Source organism: Carcharodon carcharias, chromosome 6 (genome assembly GCF_017639515.1).
Source record: "Carcharodon carcharias isolate sCarCar2 chromosome 6, sCarCar2.pri, whole genome shotgun sequence".
NCBI classification, from domain to species: Eukaryota; Metazoa; Chordata; class Chondrichthyes; order Lamniformes; family Lamnidae; genus Carcharodon; species Carcharodon carcharias.
The window spans coordinates 184,134,249-184,155,902 of record NC_054472.1 but is presented as its reverse complement, the minus strand read 5'-3'; the positions used below and the strand labels follow the sequence as shown (position 1 = coordinate 184,155,902).

Genomic DNA, 21,654 nt, shown 5'->3' with positions numbered 1-21,654 from the left:
ACTACCTATCCAAACTAACATTTAATGGTGATAGTTTCAACCTCAACTTCTCACCTGTCCTCTGTTCTAAACCTCTTACACTTCATCTTGTATCTATGGGCCCTCACACTTGACTCTAACTAGTGGAGACAGCCTGCTCCTAGCAATCCTGTTCCATTCTTTCATAACTTTAAACACTTCCATTATATCTTTCTATAAGCTGCTGTGCTCTTAAATGAAAAAAAATAATTTTACAAGTCTTTCAAGTCCTCATAACAGGTAGCATCCTACTGAAATTTGCCGTGACATATTTGAAACCTCAATGTTCTTCCTTTAGTCCAGTCCAATACTATATACAATGCTCCAACAGGAGGTCTTAAAGATGTTTTTTTTAACTCAGCTCATCACCCCCCTATGCTTCGTATTTTACAATGCTTGAGGTAAAACCTAGAATTCCATTAACTTTTTAATTATTCAGCTTTATCAACCCAAGCTGCTGCCTTTAATATTCTTTGAACTTTTAACTCCAAGTGCCTCTGCTGCTCCACAGTTTCAAGCTCACTTCCGTTCCATTATTTTTTTTAAAATAAAAATGAAACTTACACACACAATTCTATCTATCTGCCACTTTTTTAGTTTCCTTTGGCCTTCTACAGAATTAATCATCTCTCCTATTTCAGCATCATCTGCAAATTTCAACAGCGCTCTCTCTGGGCCTGTACCTAAATCGTTGACACACTGTTTCAGGGGTGACCCAAAACTGGACCCTGGGGGACACCACAATACTCTTCCAACTACCCTGGAAAAACTTGTGTTAACTCCTATTGTTTTCTCTTCTAATCAACTTCAAATCCAATTTGATTTCTTCCTCATTAGTTCCATACCTATCAACCTGCTTGTGTAAGCTCGTGTGGCACACTGTCAACTATTTCCTGAAATTCATTTACCACAAGAGCTCCTGTCGTGTTCCCCCCTACCTCCTGCCATCTAAAACGTTAGTTACCTCCTCAAAGAATTCCACGAAGTTTGGCAAACATGACTGCCCCTTTCAAATTCCATGTCAGTTAGTTCTAATTCATTATTTCTTCACAGCAATTGCAACCTCAATTGAAGATTCTAAACAGTCTTCAAGTTTACTGACTGGTAATTAGCACAGTCTCCCTTTTTAAAAATGGGCATTGCATTGGCCACACTCCAGTTCGTCAGCACACATCCATATTCAGTAAAGCAAAGAAATTTTGTTGAGGCCTATTGGAGTTACCTCCTTCAACTGCTTCATGGTCCCAGGATGTATCCCCATTAGGTCCTGGCATTTTGTTTTCCCCCTTAGCCTAGTTAATTTGCCTAAACTTTCAAATCGATCACTCTGGTCATTCATGCCATTCTCAACTATTTATGGATTCAGCACCTGCCCAACATTCTTCTCTGGAGCAAAGGTCAATGGAATCCTTTTTTAATGCCTTGTTATTTTCTGATTATTTTACAATCTTTAACAATTCTGTTTTTACTGAAGTATCTGCAGAATACTTACTGTTCCTTTTGATGTGTTTTGATTTTGTTTCCCCCCCTCATAGTTCCTTTTAAGGTTTCTCCACTTCTTTCTTTAATCATTTAGGTTTCTTTCATTATTCTGTTAGTCCTCGTCTTCAATTTTAGTTGGTTTCTAACCTCAGCTTATCTATGGCATCCTAAAATTAGTCTGAAACCCATGTGTCCCCTTGCAATCTCAGTGTCAATCTTCAGTCCTGTGTGCCAACTACTCCTTTCACCTAATTCACAGACTGGCTCCTGGTTTCACTAAAACACGCCCTAATCCAATCTGGCATTTTAGTTTTTGTACTGACCTTTTTCCACTTTCTAAAGGGCTGTCAAACCTCATCGTAATGTGATCACTGCACCCAAGACTGAAAGAGAGTTTGAAGATGGGACAGTGGTGAGTGATGTCAGATGAGTTGGGTGTTTTTTTCCCCCCTCCCTCCTCGAAAGATGGTGATGGGGGAGCAGAGTGGATTAACAGAAATAAGCCAAAAAACAACATACCAAAGCAATTCAAGTCAAATTGGAAACTTGGTCAATAATGCTAAATAATCGTCAGTAGGCTAGGTCAATGAAGAGGTAGCAGGTGAGACTAAACACTAAAATGAAAAATAGAGAATAGGGAGAAAGAACATTGTGGTTTATACAGTGAATGCTAACATGCTTGAGGCAACAAGAAGACTGAAGGTTTTGTTGAAACTTTGGTTCACCATTTGTAGCAAATAAAATTGAGGATCTATAGCTATAGCCTTAACATAAATCAAAACGGTGATTTCCTGCTAACTCGGGTAAGTGAAGCCACATTTGAAATGTTACCTCTACTTTAGTTCCCACACTATAAATAACATAGGATTACTAAGAGATCAGAGGCTAATTTCTGAACAAAAAAGATCAGTTAGGGGTTTTTGATTCTCAGGAGAGCAGGAAGATAATCAAGCTGAACGGATAAGAGATAATAAGTTCAACAGGAACAGAAAATTCTGATCCAAGAAACACTTCTGAACACAATATTCCAGAACAAGCTTCAGAGGTTAGAATTAAAGGTGTCAAAAGAATAGCAGAATGTTTTAAAGAGGGTAAGATGATTGTGAAATGGACAAACTGTTCATCCAGGGCAGGTTTATACATTTTTTTTAAAAAAAAGGACTGGATGATTTCTTGCTACTTCTAAATTCCCATTAAACAACCCACAAAAGGTTTGGAAGCAAAAGCTAGAACAATAATCTTTTGTCCCAGATGTTACAACTTGGATGTACTTTCCCATATGTAGAAACTGTTTCAATAGTAGTTTTCAAAAGGAAATTGGAAAAATATTTGAAAGGATTGTAGAGACTTTGAAAGAGCTGGCACAGACTGAATATGTCAACTGACCTTGGCTGTGCAGTACTATTCCAAGATTCTATGTATGTTACAATGAAGTACTTTCAAAGTGCCATCAACTAAGTTGGCAAATTACTTATATACACTTAAATATTTAAGGGGGCAAGTTACATGCATCAAGACACATTCGTAGCCATGGCTTTGACCTTGTTTTGGCATATTCACTCATTGGATCATTGTTTGTTCATGGCTTCAAGCTGAGGAAGGCAATTAAAGTTGTAAACATTCAATTATATGCTCAATGCCACTGAGATGAATGAGAGTTGTGCCAATGACTAACATTGCGCTATGGTTTAACTCCAATCACTGAGCAACTTTAGCAGTGACCTTTTTTGTTAAAAGTGACTTTGTTAAAAGAGAGGAATTTCACTGAGTTTGGCAACACTATTTTATGAGGCACACGGGAGCACATTTGCCACCACAGTCATTTCTTTTCCCATGGTGGGGGCAGGGCTGGGACTGAGAGAAGCTGGGGAAACAAGCAAGGCACAGACACACACCTTGAACGTATCATGCACTGCTCCTTAAAATCAATATGAATCTCAGTGTGGAGATAAATCAATACATAATTTTCAAAATATTGTACACATCCATAACACCCAGGCTTTTTGATGTCCTCTCCCAATTTATCAGTTTAATAATTTGGGTAGTTAAGCACTAACCAAAGCCCCTGCTGCATATAGCATTGCTTGATCATTGAGGAAATCTTTCTTTGCCGTATGGTAGCAGTTGTAAGCCAGGTCATAATGTTGAACTAAGAAACACAGATCGGCCATTTTTCTTATCTGCAACTCTGGAGCTTCCGGTGGATACCTGATTAAAATGAAGCAGCGAAATAAATGCAATCAGACCAATGCAGTATGTAAAGTCAATGGTGAAAACCCATTCCCCCCAGATTGTTAGAAGTCCCAGACTCGGCCATGCCAATTTATATTGACCCACAGGCATACACATCTAAAGCATTTCTTGTTCTCTCTTACAATACAGAGCCACCTCATCTTTCAGGAAAGTGTCAAAGTTTTGCAATTCAGAACCTATCGCTGCACACTCAAAAACATATCCAAAAGGGATATTACATGGTTGGCTCTGAATATTATTCTCCTTTTCAAATGCAATGAATTCAAGCCTATAAAAATTGTTCCTATTTATCTTCCTGCCCTACAATAAATATTTGGTTTTTGAACAGGACTATGAAAACCTTCCACCCAGAAGTTAACGCAACCTGAGTAAACCTGGCTTGGTACTTCATTTATTTTCAAATATATAAAAAGTCTTTCTAACCTTTCCACCTTTATTACTTCCACAACACCCTCCCCCCAACATTCAAGGTTATGGCCCTTGAATTTCTTCCACTAATGTTTGATTCTTCATGGTGGAATTGTTCCACAGCTCGTCTATCTGATTTCCCTCATCTTTCAATATTTCAGTGTTTGTCATAATTTCTCCAGAGTAGTCCCCAAAACAAAGTCATACACAGCCAACAGTAAATTCGTCCTTTCACTATGGAGCTTTGAATTTAAACATTTGTAATTAATTAATTCAGTCTTTTTGAATCAATCTGAACCAACAGCGTTTTGCCGCAAATACTTACAATAAGCTGCTGGCATTTTTAAGTTCATTTATGGTTTTCTCCGGCACTTTACTCCCACTGAACCATTTTTTAGTAGCCGTGAATAAAGAACGACTTAGACCTTTTCTAGACACCAGCTGCAGAAACAAAAGTGGTATATCAGAAGTTAACTAAAATCTACAACATGAATAATGCCTCCACAGCACCATTCAAAAGGCAAAAAAATTTTTATACACAAACTCATTGCAAGATGATGCAAAAGTAAATACACAAGTATCCCCTTGAACTGATGAATCCTCTAAACTGTAGGCACATGTGGCTGTACACATGAAAGTATAGCGCAGAACATTTATCAACTATCCTTTAGTAGACTGTGTGCGTGCAGTGACAAAAAAACTTAAAAAGGTACCACATGTTGAAATAAATGGGTTCTGTACAAGAAGATTTGGAGGGATCATTGTCTTGAACGTTTGTTACAACCCAAGTACTTTCAACAATTGTGACTGCTGCTGGCAGCCATTTGCATATTTGTTTCAAGCAGGAACCTTTCACAGATTTCGGGCTCTCCCGGAATGTTTAACAAATGCAGCACATTTCAAGCAATGTGATGGACAATATACCAATGTTAAATATTATCAAATAAACTAAAAGCAACTTTAAAATCAATGAATTGAATGGCCCACTGGGAAGAGGAGGCTGAAGCCTTGTTCTTTCAAAGAAATGAATCCCATCTTGCCCTTTTCCACTTCTATTACTGGATAACTGTAGTTCCACAAACAGAACATATGCCACAATTAATTACAGAAATATATGTATGAAGACCAAATCTCAATACACAGGAACAAAAACAAAGAATGCTGGAAAAACTCAGCAGGTCTGACAGCATCTGTGGAGGGAGAGCGAGCGAGCAAGAGCGCGCGAGAGAGCGAGCGAACGTGAAAGCGAGCAAGCGAGAGAGAGAGACACACACAGATAATGTTGAGTCCATATGACTCGTCTAGAGATCAGAGGTTAAATAAAATCTACAACATGAATAACGCATCAGTTTAGACCTCCACAGCACCATTCAAAAAGGCAAAAATTTTTTATACACAAACTCATTGCAAGATGATGCAAAAGTAAATACATAAGTATCCCCTTGAAGTGATGAATCCTCTAAACTTGTGTGCACAAGTGGCTGTGCAATCATGAGGATATTGTAGAAGATCTGTACAAGAGCCACACAGACTCTAAACGTCATCTCTGTCCCTCCACAGTTGCTGTCAGACCTGCTGAGTTTTTCCAGCATTCTTTGATTTCGTTTCAGATTTCCAGCATCCGCAGTATTTTGCCTTTATCACAGAATGCAGAGGGCTGGTTTAAAGGCATAGGAACATTGTATTTTTAGGCCTCCTTTCAAAACGATCAAATGACAAAAAAAAAATTGATACTCGTTCTACATATTATACAGCCTCTTCCCTCCACATCTAACTTTTCCTTCTCAAAAATGGAGATTTAAAACAAATAATTGCAGTGCTTTAATTCAACTGCCCATAAAAAAATGAAAAAGCCAACAAACGTAACTAGAAAAATGCAATCAACTTAACAAGATTTTTTACTTTTAGAAAATTTAACATGCAGCAGTCACCTGTTGTTTATTATGGTAATACATCACATTGGTATGTTATAATATGGCATCAAATATGACAGATTTATGCAGCAATTCAGCATGCCGAGTTTCAAACACAGCTAACTCAAGAGATTTCCAAATGGTCAACACCTCACTTCCAAGTCTTCCATTGCTAGCATCAACTCAACAAATAACCTTCTCCCAAGCCTGACTGTATCATCTCCAGCTCTCCATGAGGAAGCCTTAATGGAATGACATGGTTAAAAACTCCAGGATGCAAAGGGAGGAATATCCATTTCAGCCCATTTATTAATTTTGTTCCTTTTCCATGGCATGGGATTTGGGACGAGACTAACAAGATCCATATTTTATGTAGTACATTTCAATGTGAGGGAATCCCAAAATGCTTTATGGCCAAATAAGTGTTTTTGAGTCTAGTTACCACTGTTATGTAGGGAGTAAGGCAGCCAACTTGAGCACAGCAAGCTCCCACAAACCATAAAGAAATGATGATCAGGTGGTTTCTTGTTGTTTGCTGAAGGATAAATACTAACCAGGACAACGGGGGAGAACTCCTCTGCTCTTTATGAGTGTGTTTTAGGATCTTTTACATTTATTTGAAAAGGCAGACAGGGCCTTGGTTTAACGTTTTATCTGACAGACAGCATCTCTGACTGTGCAGCACTCCTTCAGTGCAGCAGTGAGTAACAGCCTTGACTATGCACTCAAGTCTCTGCAAAAGGACTTGAACCAACCACTTTCCAACAGAGTCAAACTGAAAACTCTCACAAATTCACTTCTACAATTTAAGGTGAATGGTCACAAGACAGTAGCAGCACATAAATCTGACAGGTAGATCACAGTAAACTACACTTTCATCCAAAACAGAGTGGATAAAGACACAGGAACAGCACACAATTATTTGACACCTGATGTGTTCATATAAGTAATGGGTACACTTGCATTCTGGACAAAACCAACAATTACAAACGGGAAAAGAATCTGTCCCAATTCATCAGAGAGCAACTTTCCCCCATGTCCCCACTCAACAATAGCCATGTAACAATGAAACATCAAAAGGAAGTCATTCAGCTCATCGGGTCTGTACGAGCCGAAATAGTTATCCAACCTAATCTCACTTTCCAGTAGCCCAGTTGGGACAGACAAGAAAAACTCCAGGCTAATTTAGCAGTGGGTTAAATTGCAGAGAAAGAATTGTAAATTGTAAGGGATAACAGTTCCCTGGTGCACTCTCCAATGCAACGCCTCAACCAAAGCTGACTTGCCAACCAATCAGCACCCTTTTCTCATGCAGTATAAACTGTTGCTGCCTTTAAAATTTGGCAATCTTGCAGCTGTCCTGATGAGTGCAAGATGAAAAGCTTTGACACCATGTCGCTTATTTCAGCAATACTGGAATTGTGAATAATTTGCCAAGAAGTAACCATTTGTACTGGAGCAGAAAGAAGAACCAGTGGACAAAAACATCTAACCAAGCATTGGACCCATCAGTTGCAGCACCTTTATACTGGTCCAAAAGGGAGGATGGTGTACTTGGAGTTCACTATGCTCAAGATGCACAAATTATGCCCTCGAGGCCAGATTCAGCTGCCAGCGCTGGTGATCCCACCCACATAACTGTGATGATGTCTTAGAGATGCACACATTTCTCATGCCAATAGTCTGAACTGTTTCAATTTCACCAGCCTAGCAGTTTAGGAGAAGGCCAAGTCATCATGGGTGGATTTAATGCTTTGCACTATTGGAGCAGCAGCTCTTTTTCAAAAGACCAGTAATGTAACATTTAATGGGACAAACGGGGAACGTAAAAATAGAAGCTTACAAACGCTCCATCACACACATGCAAATTGAAACTGAATCGTTACAGCCTCGCATCCCCACACTGGTACTGAACTGCTAGACGAGATTTTATCGCTACAATATAATCTGACATTTAAATCGGAGGTTAGAAGCATCTTTTCATAACACAAAACTGATGCAGGTAAATTCAGGAGGAGATAGTGGCAATGTCACCAGACTAGTAATCCAGAGGCCCAGGCTAATTCTCTGGGGACAGAGGTTCAAATCCCAACACAGCAGCTGATGGAATTTAAATTCAATTAATAAAATCGGCAACTGAAAACTAGTCTCAGTAATGGTGCATATGAAATTATCACTGATTGTCGTCAAAACCCATCTGGTTCACTAATGTCCTTTACGGAAGGAAATCTGCCCATCCTTACCTGGTCTGGCCTACATGCGACTCCAGACCCACAGCGATGTGGCTGACTCCGAAATGGTCCAGCAAGCCATTCAGTTCAAGGGCAGTTAAGGATGGGCAACAAACGCTGGCCTTGCCAGCAACACCCACATCCCATGGAAGAATAAATACAAATATGGTTGGAGTGGTCAGGGATGTGTAGACAGAGTTAAGAAACAGATCAGCCCTGACTGAATTGAATGTGGAACAGACTCAAGGGGTTGAATAGCCTGTGTTCCAGGTTTGTTCCTGTTAACAAGTAAGGGCTCTCGGTTTAATTTTCAGCAGTTCATGGAGGCTCACCTCCTCAACTTGCCTGATGTGGAGTAGTGCCCCTCAAGCAATATAACCAATTGTCTCATCCTCTGTAATGGACAGAGATGCGCAAGATCCCTAGGGGACAACAACTAATCACCATGTTGTCTTCAGCAAACCTATTGCTTGAATGTGGTATCTTGTAATTGTTTCCAGCTTAGCCATTGGACTCCGAGCATCATGAAGTGGTCAAACACAGAGGGGATATAACATCCTGAAGAGCACAGGGTGTTTGGCACCACCCAGTGACAAGAAATTATTACTGCAAGACCTTAAATAGAGGATTTCTCTGGCATTAAAAGTATTAAATTGGCGCAGATAACTGTGTAAATGAAGCGGAAAGAAATAGTCAATCCTGTTAAGTGGATAGTTCCTGTTGCATAAAGATTTGCAACACTGCAGTTTTAATAAAGCAATTATTTGATCCACAAGGCAGACCTGTTCAAATTAATCATAATCTAGATTCTTATCTTTCACCCCTCCCTCTGCATTACACTGAATCAAAAATGATAATCTCAAAATTCCTGCATTGAGGAATGGATTCAAAATCAAGTTACAAAAGACTGCTGAAAACTCACTGCATCACCTGCCCTGAGGACAGTCAATATTAAGATAAAATCAAGCTGCTGCTGGTCTCTCCAATCTCACTTTGAAAGTACACATCCCTTTCGGTTCCACATTCAGAAGTCCCATCATGACTTGCTCAGTCTGAGGCATATGTTATTATTTTTATTCATTCACAGGATGTGGGCTTCGCTGGCTGGGCCAGCATTTATTGCCCATCTCTAGTTGCCCTTGAGAAGGTGGTGGTGGTGAGCTGCCTTCTTGAACTGCTGCAGTCCATGTGGTGTAGGTACACCCACAGCGCTGTTAGGAAGGGAATTCCAGGATTTCAACCCAGCGACAGTGAAGGAACGGTGATATATTTCCAAGTCAGGATGGTGAGTGACTTGGAGGGGAACTTCCAGGTGGTGGTGTTCTCAACTATCTGCTGCCCTTGTCCTTCTAGATGGTAGTGGTCGTGGGTTTGGAAGGTGCTATTTAAGGAGCCTTGGTGAATTCCTGCATTACATCTTGTAGATGGTACACACTGCTGCTACTGTGCAGTCTGACCTCTAAACTCTAAATCTAAATTGGCATTACCACATCCCTTGACATCAAGGCTGCATTTGACCAAGCGTGGCATCAAGGAGCCCCAGCAAAACGAGTCAATGGGAATCCGGGAAAATTACTCCACTTGTTGGAGTTATACCAGCACAAAGTAAGATAGTTGTGGTTGTTAGAGGCCAGTCATCTCAGCTCCAGGACATCACTGCAGGAGTTCCTCAGGGTGGAACTCCACTGCTACAGTGGAGGGAGTGAATGTTTGTGGGCATGGTGCCAATCAAGCGGACTGTTTTGTCCTGGATGGTGAGAAGCTTCTTGAGTGTTTTGGAAGCTGCACTCGTCCAGGTAAGTGGGGAGTATTCTATCACAATCCTGACTTGTGCCTTGTAGATGGTGGACAAGCTTTGGAGAGTCAGGAGATGAGTTACTCGTCACAGGATTCCTAGCCTCTGACCTGCTCTTGTAGCCACAGTATTTATATGGCTAGTCCAGTTCAGTTTCTGGTCAATGGGAAAATCCACCCCCCACTCCCCAAGGATGTTGATAGTGGGGGATTCAGTGATGGTAATGCCATTGAAGATCAAGGGGTGATGGTTAGATTCTCTCTTATTGGAGGTGGTCATTACCTGGCACGAGTGGTGTGAATGTTACTTGCCAATTGTCAGCCCAAGCCGAAGCAGCTGAAAATGGTTGGGCCGAGGACACTACCCTGAGGAACTCCTGCAGTGATGTCCTGGAGCTGAGATGACTGGCCTCCAACAACCACAACTATCTTACTTTGTGCTGGTACAACTCCAACAAGTAGAGTAATTTTCCCAGATTCCCATTGACTTGTTTTGCTGGGGCTCCTTGATGCCACGCTTGGTCAAATGCAACCTTGATGTCAAGGGATGTGGTAATGCCAATTTAGATTTAGAGTTTAGATGTCAGACTGCCAGCATTCAGAACTCCTGGATTCATAATCGATTAAATGGATAAAAGACAAATATATTAAAGAAATGTCTGTGTTATACAAATGAGTGCTTTCCTCTCCAGCTGAAGAGATCTTTGAACTCAAAGAGCAAAAGTAGCTTACAACGGTCACTGTCTGGGATAACCAACTGCCTTATGTTTCAGGCATCTTGTGAATCGCACAGCCATTCACCAAGTCTAGGACTCAGGGTTACACTGCCAGGCAGAAGGAGTTGGGTTCTTGCTCCTAACTATCATATAATAATACAAGTAAGTGATAAGCATCTGCGGACTTGATACAAAATGAGCAGTTTGTCAATACTCACTGTCTAAGCTAGCATGTGAAGAATGACCACTACAGCAAGGCGCTGAAATGCAACTCAGCAAGGAATTAACACCTTCAGGAAATAGAGGGCGCATAACAAAATCTAAGCCCCAGAAACAATGCCATTGCAAATTGTGTCAGAAAGGCTTCTTCCCACACAGCATCAAAACAATCAAATTATTATTTTAAGGAAACAGATTTGATAGCTGATGACCTATGCATAGCATCTCAGGACCAATCCTTCGACATGGCTGAGAAGTCCCTTGCTGGTGCACCAGCTGAGCTAACCAACTCTATGCAATTAATCAGCCGAGGGCCTGAAATGACACAGATCAGTTCTTTTCATCTGAGAAAGAAAGATGCATAGAGAGAACTTAACATACATTGATATGGGAGAGCCCTGGCACAAAATTTTAAGCTAGTATACCTTGGAGTAATGTTAGGGCACACCTGAAGCTTCAAAGATCATGTCAAAAGGCGAAAGCGGCAACCATCTTAAGGAAGTTAGCCAACTTTAAATGGGGAACTGACTCGACAACATAAAACAATTACTCATCAGCTGAATATGTCTGCAAACACTCTCCCTTTGCGAAGAAGTTGGATATCATCCTCAAAGAAGCTTGCAGAACTATTACTGGCTGCCTGAAACCTACTAAACTGTATCTGCTTGCTGGTATTGCTCCAATCATAAGGAAGCAAGTTACACCAAGGGTTGAACAGACCAAGCAGTTCAGTGACCATCGTCTTCTCTTCCAGAAAGAGCCAGCAAAGAGGTTCAAGTTAAAGTGGAAGCTTCTTACACACTGTCCAACCCCTAGTCTGTAGCCCCCACAGCTGCTGCCTTGCTGACTAGTCAATACATCTACAGATAGCAGCACATCTAAAAGGCACACCAGTTGTCTGATTACCCAGGAGTTCCTCCCACCAGGAGGAAAATATGGCCTACTTGGCTGCGTCTTAATTGCCTTCGGCCTGCTGTGACCACTGTAAGGCCCTAATGCAGAAGTGGGGATGCAGCCAAACAAATTCTGTCAATGGAAAGGCATCTTAAGTGATAAACAGAATGTCCATTGCCGAAAAGATTTTCTAATCAAACCTCACTCCAAAAGGAAGCAACTTGAATAGGCAACAGGCTTCAATGAAATACTACCTTCAATTCTTATGCAGGAGCTTGGAATACAATTAATTTTAATTGCAGCATCAACAGGCTGAATGTAGAAATTGCAAAGACATGCACCTTATAGAATCCATGTGGTTTCTTTAAATAGATGAAACATCTTTAAATGAATAAAAGGCAGCAAATATATTAAATAAATGTTCGTACATGGGTGAAGTTTTGAGGTTGTTAATATGAGGAATTAATAATCTCAACCGGAAGAGAATTCTTTGTTCCTGAAAACAGGAGAAACTCAGTGATCAAACTAGAATGTGGCATGGGTTACAGTAAACACAAAAGTAGAGCAATGCTTGCATTTAGTGGCAAGACTCAGCGAATAAAGTGTGATTTATAAACATTCCTAAAATTCAGTTTCATCTTTATTGTATTGTGGTTACATCGTGATTATTTTTTAACCGGGAGAAACAAACAGCATATCTGGTCTTGTAATCCACTATGATAAGATGCATACTCCATCTCCACATGAAATATTAGTCCTATCTTTTCTTTTTCCCCAGGTGTCGACGGATCTGTGCATATCCTTCTCCCCCACCTCCAAATTATAGCATCTGGAATTTTTCCTTTTAAAGAATGAACTTGCATTTGTATAATGCTTTACATGACCTTAGGACATCATATAGTACTTTACAGGTGACAAAGTACTTTTGGAGTGTAGTCACTGTTGTAATGTTGCAATATTTAATCATTGTTTCATGGTATGGGTATCTGGCCATCTATATGGTTGGTAGCAAAATGTCCTTTAATGCAAATAAAATAACCACACCTGATCATTCAATTGCCGGATAGTCTTTTCGATGTGTGGCAGTAACCCCCGAAACGTGAACTCCTGAATGAACTGTCTAATTCGATCATGATCGGTCAGTGTTAAACTGAGTCCACGGGCACTTGAGCTGTTTTGTTTGATTGAATTGTTCATTGTCTCCACAGGCTTTGGTCGGTGAGGTCCATCAAGTGCCCCTGACTTCACAAGAACATCTTCCTGAAACGGATGGGATTTAAAGTTGTTTGGAATTTCATCTGTTAAAAACAAAGGGAGAATGGTTAGGCATAATATATGGACAATAAAACATTATGGGCAGATTAGAGAAACTGGGGTTGTCCTCCTTGGACGAGAGAAGGTCGAGAGGAGATTTAATGGGGGTGTTGAACATCATGAGGACAAAATAGATAGGGAGAAACTGTTCCCATTGGCAGAAAGGTCGAGAACCAAACCAGGGAACACCAATTTAAGGTGATTTGGCAAACATACCAGAGGCAACTTGAGGATTTTTTTTCTTAAACGCATGGAGTGGTTAGGATCTGGGATAAGAGTGTGGAGGAGGGAGGTTCAATTGGGCTTTCAAAAGGAGATTGGATAAGTCACCTGGAGGGAGGAAATTTGAAGGGCTATGGGAGCAAGGGCAACCGGAGTTGCTTTTTTTTGAGAGCCAGCATAGACCACCAAGGGCTGAATGGGTCTCTTTTTGGGCTCTAACCATTTTATGAATCTCTAACTGCTGGTCAGAGAGTCAAGGCCTATACAGTATTAAAAAGTTGTACCCGATGTTTTCAAGGAGTTTGACTAACAATACAAATTGAAACAGTGAATGAAAAGGCCTGTTGATATAACAGGGACATTAAAAGTTAATGCAATAACCTGGAGAATGTCAATGTATTCATGATTTGGTATTTTTGACAATCAACAGGAAAACTGCATCTACAGAAACCAGTCCAAACTACATACATCACTGCTAACAAAAAAAATGAAGGCTGAGGCAGCCAGTCGATAAATAAATTGAACTGCTAGTATCTCTGAACAGCGGGGCACAGGAGTGGATATATAAAGATAGAAACAAGAACAGGCAATTTAGCCCCTCGAGCCTGTTCTGCCATTCAATGAAATCATGGCTGATCTGCAAACTAAATCCATATACTCCCACCTTTGCCCAATAAAAACAACAACAAGCACCAGTGAATTAAGAGATATATAGAATAGATAGAAGTGAATTCATCAACCAACAGGCCAACAGGGATACCAATTAATAAATTAAAGGAGCGGCAGATGCCATTGAAATATTATCCCCTTCCTAACTCTGCCATTGCTGTCTCTTGCCAACTGACTTTCACCAATCTCCGTTTTTACTTTAATGTCCCTGTAGAGGAAAGGGGCAGTATCTCAAGCAAGCTATAGGAAAGTGTGCTGTGTGTTTGGATTAAAAATGGGAATGAATATATTAAAAAAGGTTATCTAAAGAGAATTACATCGGCCATTCAGCCCAACCAATCCATTCCAGCTGTAATATTCCACTTCAGCTTCCTCCCATCCTTTCTCATCCGACTCTTATCAACATAATCGTCTATTCCCTCATGCTTATCCAGCTTCCCCTTGAATGCCTCTGTACTAGTCACCTCAACTGTGCGCTCTGGTAGTATTCTCTGGGTGAAGAAGTTTCTTCCAAATTCCTTGTTGATTTCTTGGTGACGATTATATATTGAAGGTCCCTAGTTTTGCTCTTCCAAACCTGTGAAATATTCTCTACGTCTACTTTATCAAAACCTTTTCATAATTCTGAAGACCTTGATTAGATCACACTTTAGCCTTTTCTATTCAAGAGAAAAACAGACCCAATCCATTCATCCTGTCCTGACAGGTATAATTTCACATTTCTGGTATCATCCCCATCAATTTTTTTTGCATTCTCTCCAGTACCTCTTTACTCCTTTTGTAAAATGGCAACCAGAACCGTACAGAATACTCCAAATGTGGTCCGAACAAAGTTCAACACAAGTTCAAGATAACTTTGACTCTTCAATTCTATCTCATGAAATAAACCCTAGTGCTTTGTTGTCTTTTGTAATGGCTTTATTAACTTGTCACTACTTTGAGTGGCGTGTATTTCTACTCCAATCCCTTTGCCTCTTTACCCCATTGTGATTATTTGAGTAATTTGTGCCCCCTTATTTTTCTTACCAAAATATACTACCTCATACATATCTGTGCTTCAATTCATTTGCCAATCGTTTGCCCATTCTGTAAAATTTGTGGCTTCTGGTGACATACTGCAGTCCTCCTCCATATTGACTATCCCCCCAAATTTGGTGTCATCTGCAAATTTAAAAATTGTGTGTTTGATTCAGAAGTTTAAATTGTTAATATAAATTGTGAACGAGTGATCCTTGTGCAGCCCCACTTTCTGCCTTTGCCTGAACTGAACCCTCCCTTTTTTCCCTACTCTGTTTTGTCTTGCAGCCAGCTAAATTTCTATTCAGCTACTTGTACCCTGCCTCCGCATATCCTGATCTCACTCGTTATTCTATTATGTGGAACCTTAATGAGGCCTTTTGGGAACTAGATAAATTACGTTTACTGCATTACCCTCATCTACAGTCTCCGTTACCCCTTGAAAGAATTTTAATAGTTTAATTCATCAATAGCTCACATTTAAATGATTCTTTGCAAGTTATAGAGGCATCATAGAAGGAAAGTGCCTCGAGATGTTTTTCTACATCCAAGATACCATATAAAAGCATTGTTATTGCATGGGTGACAAAAACATATCCACCACAAATTACTTCAGGCCTAACTCTAAGTCATTCATCCCATGATTTATAATTTTGAAGACTTTAGCCCTGTAAGTAGTTTGCTTCAATAAACAGCCACAATAGCTCAGGATAAGATAATAAAAAGATAGGATAACGATGACTGACGCTGCTTATAAAATCTCTTTTTGATAAATAGGACATTCAGCAGTTGTAAGGGAATTCAGCAACAAAAAATATACTGAAGAGGTTCATGTTTTAATACAACTAAATTATAAAACAGGTAGGATGGGGTTCTGATGTCCAAATTGTGAACAGTTTAAGACTACCAAATTCTGTTAGCTACAAGCCAATAATATACACCTACACACATTTTATTTCTCAACTAAAGAATGGGAATAAGCTCTTAATTTTTTTTTATTTCGGTAGTACATAGTTACAGCCATTGAGAAACTAAATCTGGCTTTGACATTGGCCACCATTTACCAAGATATTCCACTTAAAAGCAATTGTCTGCAACCATATTTTGGGTTAACACTGTCCTTTTGTTTGCACCTCTATTTTCTTGCATTTTTCTTTGAAAAGGCTTTCCCGAAGGAGTATAAGATGCTGGATGGTCGCCAGTAAGCTACACCATAATCTAATCAATGGGTTAAAATAACAGCAGTGTGTGTTGCAGTTTATGGTTGTCAGCTGAGCTCTGAAATCAGATTCTTTCCAAATCTGGACCAAGTATTCATGGTTATGTCAAAGTTATTATTTGACTTAATCAACATTGTTTGTGTTACATTTACATTATGTTAATGGATATGTACTGCTCTTAATTCATCACCTAAAATGACTCCCACCTCAGAAGCTTACTCTATTAAAAGCCCGATTCACTTAGTGCCATTCCCCTGCCCCTCTCAACTTTTCTTTTGTCAATACTTATCCACTTCCTAACTATTGATACTGCTGTCACAATGTTTTTGGAGGGATATTCTATGTTCTAAATGAAATAAAATCCTATGCTCTTCATCTTTTGACAATCTTAAATTTAAGCCCTTTCGTTATCAATACACTGACCAGTGGAAATGGTTTCTCCTTATTTACATGGTTACAGTACTTTCAGCATAGAAATGGTCATTTGGTCTAACAGGCCCATGCCAGTGTTTATGTTGCACACGTGCCTCCTCCCGCTATTTACTTTAACAAAATTCCAGATAATTTTGAATGTGCTTAAATCATATTTCCTCATTTTTCTCTGGTCTGATGGGAGAAACTGCAAATAGTTTTTTCCAACCACTCCTCATAAATGAAGTGTCACAGCCTGGCACCATCTGAATAAATTTCTCCTGTACTCATGCCATTCCCTTGACATTTTCTCCAAACAAACCTGTGGACACCAGTAACACACCCAGGGGTTAAGAGAGGTCTGACCAGTTTCACCAACAGGAGATAGTATGCAGCAGCCCTTTAACAAGATGCAAACAACTGCTGGGACAGCCTGCAATAGTTTGGGTTTATTGTCTGCAAGTAGGCAATCTAACTAGGGGAAGGGTTTGCATCGAGGGGTTAAACTTGCTTCCTTTTTGGATTGGCAGACCCTACATGTTGCAAAGTACTTTCTTTTCATCTCCGACCTCCTGCATTTACATTTTTACCTTGCACCAGTTTTTCCCACTTTGTTGCCTTTTCATTACTATGGGCTTCTCCCTGGCAACTAATTGCAAGTTGTCCGCTGGCCTTTCTACTGCCTCACCAGTTTAAAAACTCAAATAACATAAGTGATGTTTGCAAGCTAATCATTCCGTGAATGGAGAATCTGTTTTTGCACCACTCCCTACCGATCTCTTTTCACAACTTAAAGTTTTGCAAATCTCTTTCAGGTCTGATAAGAGTATCCACCCAAACATGAACTGTCTTTTATGCTCACATAGGGTGACTGGCCTAAAATGTATTTCCAGCATTATCCACTCTTGGCTTTATGATGGGCTTCTGCATGCGCAAGTTATGGTTGCAAAATGAAATTCAATCTCAGTTTGCCACTGTAAAAGGGGTATACAAAATTAATTTGTTGAGGGGTGGAAAATGTGCTATCAACTTTAACCATCACTTCTTCTCAAAAAACAGTCCAAAAACAGACATTTGTCTGGTATGACTTTACCATTGATTGAATTGTTCAAACCATCCAGCTCCAGTGCATTTGTACTGTTTTCTTTATTCTTGTTGAGAAATGGAACAAGGCCATCTTCACAGATTTCCTTCAAGAAAGAAACGAGACAAGTTCAACATAGTTCGCAGGCTAATTAAGATCTAACATTTTAAAAACTGGGTACAAGTCACATATTCTTAGAAATATACAAATAAGGATACTAGTTAAGATCTGGCTCTAGCCCGATGGGATGAAGGTCTCCTCTCGATTGAATACAATGACATTACATCTTCATGCTAATTTTAAGTGGTTTGGAGTCTGCAGGGCAAAATGGCAATTCCACTTGGGGCCACAAGGGCAATGGTACAAATTAAGGGATTCGCTTAAGGTAGTGGGGTTTTACTGTGGCAGGTCATATTGCACCCAACTTCTGCACCAACATACACTTAAGTATAAACTTTTCCAACTTTATTGTATACTTGCTAAAGTTCAAAGAAGCAAATCAGCATTAACGCGTTAGAAACAAAGCTGACAACTCAAGCTATTTATTTTTTTAAAACTAACTTCACTGCCACAAAGGCGGAGCACTGAACTGTTACCTTTAAGATGAGATGTTAAACCTCTTCTTTCACACGATCTACACAGCATGAAAGTTCTTCCATTGCTCTCAGTAACATTTAACCCTCCAACTACAGATTAGCTGGTGAATTATATTGATGGTCATGGGAATTTACCATTAAGTAAATTGACTGCCCTATTTGCCAAAAAAAAAAAGACTATACTTCAAAATTACTTCATTACTTGCAAAGCACTTTGGGATGTTCCCTAGGTTGGTCTTTCAAAAGATGCATACCTGGTTTTGCAAATTATTTCGATTCAAATACTGACTCCAAGGGTCGGGGATCTGCTCATCTGCTCCACTTGAAGGTATTCGAGAGTTAAACTTAAGCAAATAACATCCCTGTGTCCCATATCTCTGTTTCATTTCTTCATAAACTGATTCAGCTCTGCAGAGTAAGTTAGAAGCCGGAGATAAATGTGGTTCAAGTCAAAGGTATTAATCTGACAGTGAAGTAAAAAAAATGAAACAGGTGAAATGAAATGTTGCCCAGCTATACTAGAGGATAATTAGGCCAGCTTTCAAACATATAAATAAAGGACAAAGTAGAACATTTATAGATGTGAAAGGTTACATTTCCATACCAAATTGTTCTATACAAGCACAAGCAATTAACAGGAAGAAATCTAATGCAAAAATAACTTCATAATTGGTCATCATTATTGAGATATCCATTCTCCAAGAGACACTGCCACATCAACAAGAGGAATGCAAACCTGACATTTGGTATATTTTCACACATCTTAAAATATTGCAGAGTAAAGCCTTCCAATGCCATTGTGCAAAAACGTTCACAAAAAAAAAACACAAAAGCAAAATACTGCAGATGCTGGAAAACTGAAATAACAGAAAATGCTGGAAACACTCAGTAGATCAGGCAATGTCTGTGGAGAGCAAAACAGAATTAACGTTTCAGGTCTGCGACCTTACATCAGAATGGTTCATATTACAATATTAATTTTTCAAATGAATTCCTCCTACACATAATGGATAAAGCTGTTCATCGGAACAGGATTAATCCAGTCAACCCCTCAAACTTGTTCTGATCATACAGATGTCCAACAGTAATAATTCATCAATATGACATTTCACTTTCAACACCTCCAATCTAGTTTCTTCAAATGAGAGATCAATTAAAATTGGAAACATAATATTTTACTCATTTATTTTTAAATGCCAACTCTCTGGTATTTGGTTTAAAGTGCTTTATTAGCAATTTGCCCACAGTGCTTGCGACCTTATGCCTTCCTTCTCTAGAAGAAATACTTGGCATGGTAGTTCTACTAATGCCCAATATGCATGAAGAAAAACCAAGTCAGCAGCCACTTAAATAAGTGTAGAGCATAAGGATCCATTATTGGTCTTCATATAGGAGTAGTCAATGTCTAAGGTTCCTATCCTCTTTCAGACACCAAAGACATCGGACACCACATCACAGGTTAGTCACAAAATAAGACCAGGGAGAGAAAAAGGAAGAAAATAATTCATTTCATTAGATTAGAGTTCCCACACAGAAACATTGGTTGGTGTGGGGCTTTGGCAGTCCTGGAGTGTACTTTTAAAAAGAAAAGTAACGAAGAACTGCCAATGGACAACCATCCTTGGAATTCTTTCATTAGTCTTCCAGCACATGCAATTATGTAACTAGATGTACACCTCTTCCACACTATCCACTCACCCCAACCAGTGTTATTTCAATGATGAAAGATAGCATCCTGTAAGACTGCCATTACAGAAAGGCTGAAATGGCTTAAGTTGCGATAGCATTGTTATTTTCTGACTTGGGCTGACATAAACTACTGTGGAAAAGGACCTTTGGGTTAGGGATACCAATCTGTTGTACTAAGCGTTGGTCTTCAGAACAATGCTAATATGGTCACTATTGTCTTTTCTACAGCTGAGTGTTAAATATTTAGTCACTGGGTGCAATTTTCCCAGACAGTGTATCAAGTCCAGTTCCACAAGTGGACCACCCTCCAGATGAAGTAAAGTAGAAACTGACTGCACATCTCTTTCAAGCTTGAACCCATGTTCACTGATTCTAGAGTTTGAAGGGAACATTTGCAGAACTGCCCCAAGATCACATGAAAAAAAACCCTTACCTTTGCTCCTCCCCTTCACTAACATCATGTAGTAAAACATAATATTTTAATGTATTTGGAATAAACCACTTTGGGTAGGAGTAGTCACTACTATGTTGAATACGATGTTGCTCTTGTGATAACTTCAGAAACTGGTCCACTGGGTCTGGGTCCTTCGATGAGGCCACAAGCATGCCTTAAGGAACACTGTTAAGGAAAACACTTCACAAACAGTTTAAACTGAATTTTAAGTGTAATAAAATTAGCCGCCTTTGACTCCTCTCTTGGTGGAAACAAGTGAAATAATTTCTGGTAATTCAGTGATACACCAATCACTGACTGTCGCTCTTCAACAACATCCAAGGGTTGAGCTCAGAAACTATCGCTGCTAAGGCAGATGCACTTATGCCAAAGTCCCAATGCAGGTCAAGCTAGCAGCATGCAGAAGATGGGTCCTGCGCAGTTCTCAGGCATGCAGAAGGACTTAATTCAGCCAAAGTGCAAGAGATCTAGAATGAATTTGAGACAAAAAGAGGAAGCTGCTGAAAGCAACCGAAGTATCAGCCCCACAGGGGGCAGATCCCTTCATTAAAAGAGATCTGTTGTCAGCTGTGGCTGAGTTGTACCACTCATGTCTAATTCACAAGGTTGTGGGTTAAAGTCCCACATCAAAGACTTGAGCACAAAACCTAGGCTTGCTGCTGCATCTCCTACATTATAAGTGTCTACGCTCAAGGGTATTTCATAAACTGTAACGCACTTTATGATTTTCTAACTTAAATGAAAAATGGTATATAACTGCAAGTCCTTTTTTCTCTCCCCTATTTAAAGTCTCCTACATGAAGGACTTGGCTTAAGATCTTAGTGATGATGAGCAAATGTGATACCCAATATGGGATTTGAGCTCCATTTGCATCAAGATGGCTATCTATACACACAAGTCACAAAATCTCACCTCGAGCCAATACACAAATCAAATTAAACGTCTAGGTATATAGATAACAAAGTTGTTTCATTTAGGTATTTATGCTGGAATTCCACAGCAGATGCATGGCCCAAAACAAAATATGAAATCTAAATCAATTTTATGGA

General features: G+C 39.6%; 1 protein-coding gene across 3 annotated transcripts in view; it reads right to left on the bottom strand.

The window, feature by feature from the left end:
* trappc8 (trafficking protein particle complex subunit 8) overlaps positions 1-21,654 on the bottom strand; it is a 151,347-nt gene that overhangs the window by 79,333 nt on the left and 50,360 nt on the right. For all 3 annotated transcript variants that reach the window (XM_041190147.1, XM_041190148.1, XM_041190149.1), the window contains 6 exons: positions 20,584-20,758; positions 18,716-18,869; positions 17,875-17,971; positions 12,973-13,226; positions 4,487-4,602; positions 3,558-3,708 (listed from right to left, as the gene is read on the bottom strand). In XM_041190147.1, coding sequence (XP_041046081.1) covers positions 3,558-3,708; positions 4,487-4,602; positions 12,973-13,226; positions 17,875-17,971; positions 18,716-18,869; positions 20,584-20,758 — 947 coding nt within the window. The remainder of the gene's footprint in view (positions 1-3,557; positions 3,709-4,486; positions 4,603-12,972; positions 13,227-17,874; positions 17,972-18,715; positions 18,870-20,583; positions 20,759-21,654) is intronic.